The following is a 9560-nucleotide window of genomic DNA, read 5'->3' as shown; positions in this document are numbered from 1 at the left end:
AGAGGACATATTCCTACAACAAAGGAAAACAATTTGAGTTGCATAAAATTAGCTTTAATGAAAAAACCTGTACATTGTCGTTGCTTTTTTGCATTTTCTTTTTTTCTGCATAGGTGTAAACTTTGTAACAGGCTACATTGATCCGAAGATTGGCAATTGGAACTACTAGAATAGGTACTCTTTTGGTCATTAAAACATTATCTAAGGGTTTCAGGAACTGTTCTCGTATCTCTTTGATTTTCTTGAGGAGCCAGAATTGACATTGATGGCTGAGAAAATGGAGGTGAAGAGAGGTTATGTGTCACTGCTCTCAAATGAGCGCAGTGCATTTTTTTCTCCAGATTTTTTTCTCCCCCTGCCTCCTTCAAATTGCAGGGACCTTTTTGTCAATAGCCCTAGAAAACATTAGATTTATTATAATCTGTTAAAACTAACGCCCTATGGATGAATGAATGAATCCATTGTCAGATTTATGTTTAAATCCTGGTTAGCAGAGCGTCAGCAAAACAGTAACAAACCCTTTGTTGGCGCACTTCTCGGTGCTTTCGTGGGACCCTAGCACCTCAGAGGGATGCCTCAACATCTCTAAACTTGGGTTCCTCCTAACACTAGGGGGAGACCAAGAGCCTTGGAATGATCTCAACACAGGGAGGGAAGGCGGGGCCTATTGTCAACTCACGCCTTCCCCGCCTGTGACTGGCACAGACATTAGCCAATGGGTGCTTGGATAGGGCGCGCCGGCGCCCCGCCTCCCTGAGCACCCCACCGCCCCGAGGCACCCTCTGGCAGACTAAGCGGCGGCGACAGCCTGGGCGGACAGTGCGCCGTGCGCAGGCGCGGAGCTAGACCTCGCTGCAGCCCCCATCGCCTCGGGGAGTCTCACCCACCGAGTCCACCCGCTGGCCCGTCAGTGCTCTCCCCCTTATCTGCCCTCCCTAGTTCCTCCAGTGCCTGCCCTACTTGCCCGGATGGCGGAGCTGCGGCCTAGCGGCGCCCCCGGCCCCACCGCGCCCCCGGCCCCTGGCCCGACTGCACCCCCGGCCTTCGCCTCGCTCTTCCCCCCGGGACTGCACGCCATCTACGGAGAGTGCCGCCGCCTTTACCCTGACCAGCCGAACCCGCTTCAGGTTACCGCTATCGTGAAGTACTGGTACGTCCTGGGCCGCTGGGAGACGGACAGGCGCGGGCTGGGAAGGGTTAAAGCGCCGAGGGCGAAGTAATTTGTGGGAGGCAGGGAGGAGGGGAGGAGAACGGTTAAAGCGCCTGGAAGGAGGGCTTCCTGCTGCGAGGGAAGGAGTTAAAGCTGAAGTTGGGAATGGGGACAAAGGGGTTAACGGAGCCGTGAGTAGTGAAGGGTTAACCGGGATTAGGAGAATAGAGGACTGGGGGTGTTTGTAGGAGCAGAGGGGGGAATGGCTTGAGCGAGGGAACTGTAAACGTGGTGAAAAGAGGGGGCGCCTGTAGGGGGTCATTAGTGGGCGAGGGGAAGCCAAGGAGGGGGTAGCTGAAGTGGGATGGAGGAGGCGAGGCGGGGCCTGGGGAGCATTTGAGAGGGCTTTGGAGGAGCGAGGCCGGAGAAGCCCAGAGGGCACGAGACTGCTTAGGATAGGGGCGGCTGGGAGCCCGGGGCTCTCCTGTGGGGTTAGGAGGGCCAAAGATGAGGGCCTGGTGCTTGTGGAGAGATGAGGAAGAGGTCTCCTTTTGATACCTTCCCGATGAGCTCAAGACGTCGCATCAGGGCAAAGCTTTTGCTTTTGAAGTTTGACGGAGCAGCTTTTCCTGATAAACTTTTTGCTTATTCTACACTGTTCTTCTCCTTGCAGAGCTTCCTCCTAGCTCTGCAGCTGCTTTGCTTTAGGGCATTAGGCAGAGAGAAGTATGGTTTGGCTTAGGATTGAAGGGGACCACAGCTTCCCACCTCCAGTGGGAAATAAATGATGGAGACCCTGGGATCCCAGCAGGGAGGAATTGTGCTGTGGGACATTAAGAGGAGCTTCCTGGCCATGGCCTGCAGTTCTTCTAGGGAGTTGAGAATAACCCTCAAGTAGCTTTAGGGTAGGAATGGTCTTTTCTGGTTTCCCATTCCTGTTTGCAACCTGTTTCTTCCTGAAGCCTTTGGGGAAAACAGATGTTATGGGGACTCTAGAAAAGAACCTGTCCTCATGGTCTTGCTGGACCAAAAACTGAGATATTGGTTGAAACTGTTCAGGACCACGTTCATGCAGGCATTCATTGTATTAGATGATCTCCTTCAATGAGTCCTGAAACATGGTTCGGCAGCTGCTTGGGGTGTAGCCAAAGGGTAGACCGAAGGGGCAAGTGGATGTCTTTGCTGGTTCCCTCTCCCTTTAGGACCAAGTCTCCCTCCTCATGAAAATCTCTTACTTCCCCTGGACATGGTTGTCAGTAGGCTGTGCAGGGCTGAGGCCAGCTGCCTGCGTCAAACGTAGGATGCCAAAAGGCCAACAGCGTGGAGGGCCTGGGGACCAGCCACATGCTGTCTAGGGAGGGTCGTAGGGAGCAGGCTTCTCTGTCCAAGTAGCCAGGAGGAGGTGGGACTGGTGTCATAGTCCTCTCTGGCCCTCGAACTGTTCTTTGGTTGAGAGGAGTTGTTGAAGAGCACTTCTGAGTGGAAAGCAGCTCTTGCTAGCTTAATGACCCATTCTCATTGTGCCTCTATGTTTAACTATGTGTTGTGATGACCTTGTTGTCATGTGTCATGAGAAAAGTGGGCCTGGGCTGGGTGAGGTGGCTCATGCCGTATTCCCACCATTTTGGAAGACCTTGAGGATCCCTTGACATTCAAGACCAGCGTGGGTAACATAGCTAGACTCTGTCTCTGTTATTTGAAAAAAAAGAGAAGTGGGCCTGGCTCTGCTATGCTGTTTGTTCAGGCCTCATTTGAGTGTAAGGAGAAATCCCTACACTGATTCAGGCAACTTTTTATGTCACCCAAATTGCCATAAAGGATAGAATTGTATGTAAAAGGTGTGAAAGCATGTACAAAGGATTAAGGGCAATTTTTTTTTCTTCTTGCTGCAAGCTTGTTAATCAGGCCATATCTTCAGAGATGGGCCAAGACATGATAATGAAGAAAAGGGATTGTACAGCACTTTGTGAAAGCCCTGCCTAGATGCAGAGAAATATAAAGAGAAACAGCACAGTGACTGGTACTTTCTTTTTTTTCTTTTTTTTGAGATGGGATTTTGCTCTGTCGCCCAGGCTGGAGTGCAGTGGCATAATCTTGGCTCACTGCAACCTCTGTCTCCTGGTTTCAAGCAATTCTTGTGCCTCAGCCTCCCAAGTAGCTGTTATTACAGGCACACACCACCATGCTTAGTTAATTTTTGTATTTTTAGTAGAGGCAGGGTTTCAACATGTTGGCCAGGATGGTCTCAAACTCCTGACCTCAAGTGATCCACCCACCTCGGCCTATCAGAGTGTTGGGATTACAGGCGTGAACCACTGCACCCAGCCATCAGTGACTGGTACTTCTTTTTTTTTTTTTTTTTGAGATGGCATCTCACTCTATCACCAGGCTGGAGTGCAGTGGCATGATTTCAGCTGGCTGCAACCTCCGCCTCCTGGGTTCAAGTGATTCTTGTGCCTCAGCCTCCCAAGTAGCTGGGATTACAGGCATGTGTCACCACACCCAGCTAATTTTTGTATTTTTTAGTAGAGACGGGTTTCTCCATGTTGGCCAGGATTGTCTTGATCTCCTGACCTTGTAATCTGCCTGCCTTGGCCTCCTAAAGTGCTGGGATTACAGGTGTGGCCACTGTGCCTGGCCTCAGCATAATAGTGACTGGTACTTTCTAAGATCCAGAGGAGTTTGCAAAAGTGAGATCCTGAAATTCATTTATATTCCTCACATTTGGGATCCCACGAGTTTTCTAGCAGGATGACTGGCCTAGGCTGTCTGAGTCTGTCTGTGGCCCAAGGTAGCTTGGGATTCATTTTGCAATAGTAGGGTAGCTCTTTGGCTAGTGATCCCTGAGTAGTGGGACATTCTGACAGAAAGGTGAGACTTTGGTGAGCAAGAATCAAAGCAGAGAGGCAGAACCTGTAGTCAAGGCCCACTTCAGTCCTGCAACTGCCCTGCAGAGGGAAGTTGGGTGTTCAAGGAATTAAGTTGAGGGATGCCCTGGGACTTTGGATAACATTGTTTGCTAAGTGTAAAATATGATTTTTTTCCACATACTCATCTGGCCTCTGAGTAGTAGAACAGAATACTCTGCTTGGGGACAAGGTTAATTTTGTCTGACTCTTGGTAGTTCCTTGCAGTTGAAGTTTTAATGCAAAGCTTCTCTCCTTGATCTGACACCTCGTGGGAGACGTGGTGAGAAGGAGGGCTGCAGGGATGCGGCCGATGGAGCAGGGAATGGTCAACACAGTTTTGCAGCTCGGTGGGAGTTGGACCTAGGCTATAGGGGGACAGGTTTGGAAATTTGCAGCAGGAAATTGGAGCAGGTATGGGACCTGTAGTGGCTCCCATCTGCTCTGGAGTTCCGTAGCTCTAATGGGGTCTTTCCAGGGATCTCTAGTCTTTCCTTTCTTCCTTTGCCCCACAAACTTTTCTAAACCCAACTGGTTGTAGAATTAGTCAAATGATTTGGTGAAATCAGAGTTAAGGCAGACACGGAGATTTGTCCCTTTTCCTCTGTTGAGATTCTAAGCTATTTGTAGCAACTTTCTTACAAGTTCTATAAATAACTTAACATTTCCTAGCAGAGAGCAGGGATTTCTACAAAGGCAAATAATATTCTGGTAAAAGAGGCTGAAACAAGACCTACTGGTTTTAAGTAGTGTTTAAATTGCCTGGTGCTGGCACCATTTGCTGGGATCACTTGTAACATGTCTTTTACTTGGTTGCATACTATCCCAGTTGCAAAGTGTACTCCATTGATGTCTCAGGGGCTGATGAAGATCTTGCAGTCTGTGGAATTGTCAGATGTTTGAGGCATCTGAGCTCAAATGCCATGTTGTGGGCTAAATGCAGACTTCCTTCCACTGATGGTTTCTATTTAGTCTATTTCTCTAGCTACCAAATTTTCCTATCCATTCTAAAGGAAAACAGAATTTTTTTTTTCTTCTTTTTTTGAGACAGAGTCTTGCTCTGTCACCTAGGCTGGAGTGCAGTGGTGTGATCTCGGCTCCCTGCAACCTCTGCCTCCCGGGTTCAAGTGATTTTCCTGTCTCAACCTCTGGAGTAGCTGGGATTACAGGCACCTGTCACCACACCCGGCTAATTTTTTGTATCTTTAGCAGAGATGGGGTTTCACCATTTTGGCCAGGCTGGTCTCGAACTCCTGATCTCAAGTGATCCACCTGCTTCAGCCTCCCAAAGTGCAGAGATTACAGGTGTGAGCCACTGTGGCTGGCCAAAACAGGATTTTTTTTTAAAAGCACTAATTACTAAAGGGAACTCTTATTGTGTTAAATCCTCAGAGTGATATAATAACTGAATTTCTTCTGCAACTCCTTCTCACTTGAATGGTGGGAGAAATTTAATGTGGTCCTCAGAGGCCCCAAATCATTTGCTGTCCTAGCTCTACCTTTGAGGTGGCAGTCTCTCCTGGGATCATTTTCTGGGTGCAGATGCTCACAGGGCTCAGTTTGGCTCCTGCTGCAGTTCTCTGTCTAGAACTGAGCTAAGCCTAAGAACTGGCCTTTGTCACTTGCAATGATAAAAGACCAGCTTTGGTCTATGGGGTGCAGGCTGGTGTCTGCATGGACTAGAGGTTTGGGTTTGTTTAGAACAAACTGTAATTAACATAGGGCACAATATAGTCTTTCAGGAATTAGCTGTCTAAGAGGCTGGAGTGGAGCAGAGCCTCTACTTCCAGGAACAATGCCCATTGGGGATGCTCGGGATGGTCTTTCAACAGAGGCCAATTGATTGACTGATGCATCTCTTGCCTTGAAGCTTGGCATGTACAGGCACCACAGAATAGAGATAATCCCTGCCGATCTCATTTGGGATCGGTAATTTGAAACAGGAAAAAGCAAAATGGACAACCACCCAGTCTGTTTCATTTCTAAAAGAGGCCCAGTCTTCTACGGGTAGGAGAAGGGAGCCTCTTTTGCTTGTAAAGTTGAGCAGCCTCAGCTGTGCAGCCCTTGGTCTCATCCTGGAGAGGTGTGGCCTGTTTTTAAGTTACCTTTCACCCTCCGGGATGGGACCTTTAGGTTTACGAAGTAGAGTGCCTTAGCTTGACATTTTCTGATTTCCAGGCTCACACTGACACCCCTGTGTTTTGTTTTTTGCAGGTTGGGCGGCCCAGACCCCTTGGACTATGTTAGCATGTACAGGAATGTGGGGAGCCCTTCTGCCAACATCCCCGAGCACTGGCACTACATCAGCTTTGGCCTGAGTGATCTCTATGGTGACAACAGAGTCCATGAGTGAGTGTATGCCACCTGTTCTTTATCCAGAGCCTTATTTCTGAGGATTTCCTGAGCAGGGGTGACAATGTCATAGTGCTGTGAACTTGGTACTTCTCAGTGGACCCTCTACATTTTTGCCCTCTGAGTATAGCTACTCATGCCAAGGTGGTCCTCATTAGCACCTGATTCCTATTTGTCTGGTGCAGGAAAGTGTTGATGAACAGGAGTTCCCAAATCAGGTTTTTCTAAGCTTGCCCTGAAGTTTGGGCTCAAAGGACAGGTAACATGGTTGTGATTCAGAACTTGGGCTGATGCCTCTATGTCTACTTCCTTGTACTCCACCCCCCACCCCCAAGCTTCCTATGAAACATTTTAAACATACAGCAAAGTTGGAAGGATTTTACAGTGAACACTCATATACCCACAACCCAGATTCTACTATTAACTTTATACTTTATCACAAATCTGTCATCTCTCATCCCTTTATCCATCTTACTTACTTCCTTTTAACCTTATTTATTTTTTTTATCCTATTCTGCTTTCATCTGTTGCCCTGTATGCTTTTTTTTTCTTTTTTTTGAGATAGGGTCTCACTCTGTCATTGAGGCTGGAGTACAGTGGTGTGTCATGGCTCACTGTAGCCTCGACCTCCCTAGGCTCAAGTGATCCTCCAACTTCAGCCTCCCAAGTACCTGGGATAACAGGCAAGCACCACCATGCCCAGCTAATTTTTGTATTTTTTTGGTAGAGACAGGGTTTTACTATGTTACCCAGGCTGATCTCAAACTCCTAGGCTCAAGCAATTCTCCCACCTCAGCCTCCCAAAGTGTCAGGATTATGGGTGTGAACCACCATGCCCAACTCAGAGTTCATACTCTTAATGACTGTATTCTCTTGCTTCTTGAGCAATTATGTCATGTACTCCAATAAGCTACCATTTATGCTTTAAAAAGGTTTTTTTGGCTGGGCGCAGTGCCTCACGCCTGTAATCCTAGCAGGAGGCTGAGCAGGTGGATCACTTGAGGTCAGATGTTCAAGACCAGCCTGACCAACGTGGTGAAACTCTCTCTATATACTAAAAATACAAAAAATTAGTCAGGCATGGTGGCATGCACCTGTAATCCCAATTACTCTGGAGGCTGAGGCATAAGAATCACTTGAACCCAGGAGGCGGAGATTGTAGTGAGCTGAGATCGTGCCATTGCGCTCCAGCTTGGGCAACAGAGTGAAACTGTGTCTCAAATAACAATAATAATAATAAATAAATAATAAAAATAATTTTTTCTATTTATATCTTTTGATGGAGAGTTTCTTTTCTTCAATTTAAATGTTATCTATGTTCTTATTCTTCTGTCAATTAAAAATAAAATAAATGTAGTCTTCCCTCCCCCTCATTAGCATGGTAATTAAGAGCCTATTTTGTCATATCCTCTTCTGGTTTTTGCTTTTTATACTTTTTTTGCCTCTTATACCATGTCTTTTCTATCTTGGTGGTAGCTGTTTAACCTGGGCAGGTTGAAAGAGTAGCAGGACTCCTCCTGTCCTGCCTTAGCATAGAGACCGATTCTGGAGATGATGATGGTATCATGAAGAAGATGATGATAACCTTTATTCCCTTTGTTTAGTACTTAGTCTCTTTGTGTCATTGTGTTAAATGCTTTACAATCTTATCAGGTTCTCATTGTTTCTATTTTATAGATAAGAAAAGCGAGTCTTTTGAGGGGTTAAATGAATTGCTAAAAGATGCTTTTTTACATCTAGGCGTAAAAGAGCTGGGATTGGATTGGGCTGTTTGAGTCCAAAGTTTGAGCTTTTTTTTTGAGATGGAGTCTTGCTCTATCGCCAGGCTGGAGAGCAGTGGCTCGATCTCAGCTCACTGTCACCTCCACCTCTTGGGTTCAAGTGATTCTCCTGCCTCAGCCTCCTGAGTAGCTGGGACTACAGACATACCACTATGCCCAGCTAATTTTTTTGTATTTTTAGTAGAGACGAGGTTTCACCATGTTGGCCAGGATGGTCTCGATCTCTTGACCTTGTGATCTGCCCCCCTCGGCCTCCCAAAGTGCTGAGATTACAGGAACAAGCCACCACGCCCAGCCTTTTGTTTTGTGTTTTGAGACAGGGTCATGCTGTGCCACCCAGGCAGGAGTGTAGTGGCACAGTCATGGCTCACTGCAGTCTCAACCTCTGGACTCAAGCAGTTCTCCCACTTCAACCTCCCAAGTAGCCAGGACTACAGGCATGCACCACCACACCTGGCTAATTTTTCAAATTTTCTGTAGAGATGAGGTCTCACTATGTTGCTCAGGCTGGTCTCAGATGCCTGGACTGAAGTGATCCTCCTGCCTTGGGCCTCCCAGAGTGTTGGGATTACAGCTGTGAACCACTGCATTCAGCCTCAGAGTTTGAGCTTTTAATCACTGGGCTATTCTACCTCTCTGAACACAGGCCTAACCCAACTTCCTCTTCTCTCTTTTTAAGCTCTGAGGCCCAGGTTTCATCTCCTCACTGGTCACGTGTTGGGAGCAATGTCTATGGCTGCCTTTACAACCTTCCAAATGGATTCATTGCAGTGTCAGCAGAAGGCTTTGGGATCAGGGAATTAATCTTGCCTGAATGGGGACCCTGCATTACAATATTAATAATGGAGATAGAATAGCAAACAGATGTAGGCAGTAAAGGGACTATGCTGGAATTTAATTTATATTTTAATAAGAACCTGCAGAGAGTATTTAGTGCAGCTAGTCTGTACCTTTTTGTTGACAGATTTATTCTGGTTAAAAGAATATCATTTCCTTTGTGGCTTAAGGATTCTTCTAGTCTACCTGCTTATCAGGTATAGGCCCAAGGCTCAAAATAACATGAAGACTGTAATTGAGCAAGCCTCCTATTTCAGAAGGGGCAACCTCTTAATTTGAAATAGGAACTTTCTTACTGTTTTTTTCTGGCTTAATACTACCCTCTTACATGTGTTTCATTTCTACATGATACAGTACTTTGTATTTATATGTCATTTATAACAAGAGTGAAACGTCTGTTTGGGTTTTCATGTCACCAATCAAGCCTAGTATTTTCCAATATTACATCCTGCTACCAGAAGGATATGGAAGGAATGTTCTTAGATATTTACCCAGTTCTGATCTATGTTGCAGAAGTCAAAAAGAGTCACGGTG

The 9560-nt window shown here is 46.8% G+C and overlaps 1 protein-coding gene across 5 annotated transcripts in view; it reads left to right on the top strand.

Moving 5' to 3' along the window:
* The first annotated feature begins 787 nt into the window (after positions 1-787).
* SUFU (SUFU negative regulator of hedgehog signaling) overlaps positions 788-9560 on the top strand; it is a 121721-nt gene continuing 112948 nt past the window's right edge. For 3 of the 5 annotated variants that reach the window (XM_012439578.3, XM_012439580.3, XM_012439576.3), the window contains exons 1-2: positions 969-1150; positions 6271-6405. In XM_012439578.3, the coding sequence (XP_012295001.1) occupies positions 969-1150; positions 6271-6405 (317 nt within the window). Of the gene's footprint in view, positions 1151-6270; positions 6406-9560 lie in introns of all 5 variants that reach the window. The other 2 variants (XM_012439579.2, XM_012439577.2) reach the window with 1 other exon arrangement.

The sequence above is a fragment of the Aotus nancymaae genome, unplaced genomic scaffold, assembly GCF_030222135.1.
Source record: "Aotus nancymaae isolate 86718 unplaced genomic scaffold, 86718_ANA_hifiasm-v0.15.2.pri h1tg000010l, whole genome shotgun sequence".
Taxonomy (NCBI): Eukaryota; Metazoa; Chordata; class Mammalia; order Primates; family Aotidae; genus Aotus; species Aotus nancymaae.
This window is presented reverse-complemented; position numbering and strand designations above follow the sequence as displayed.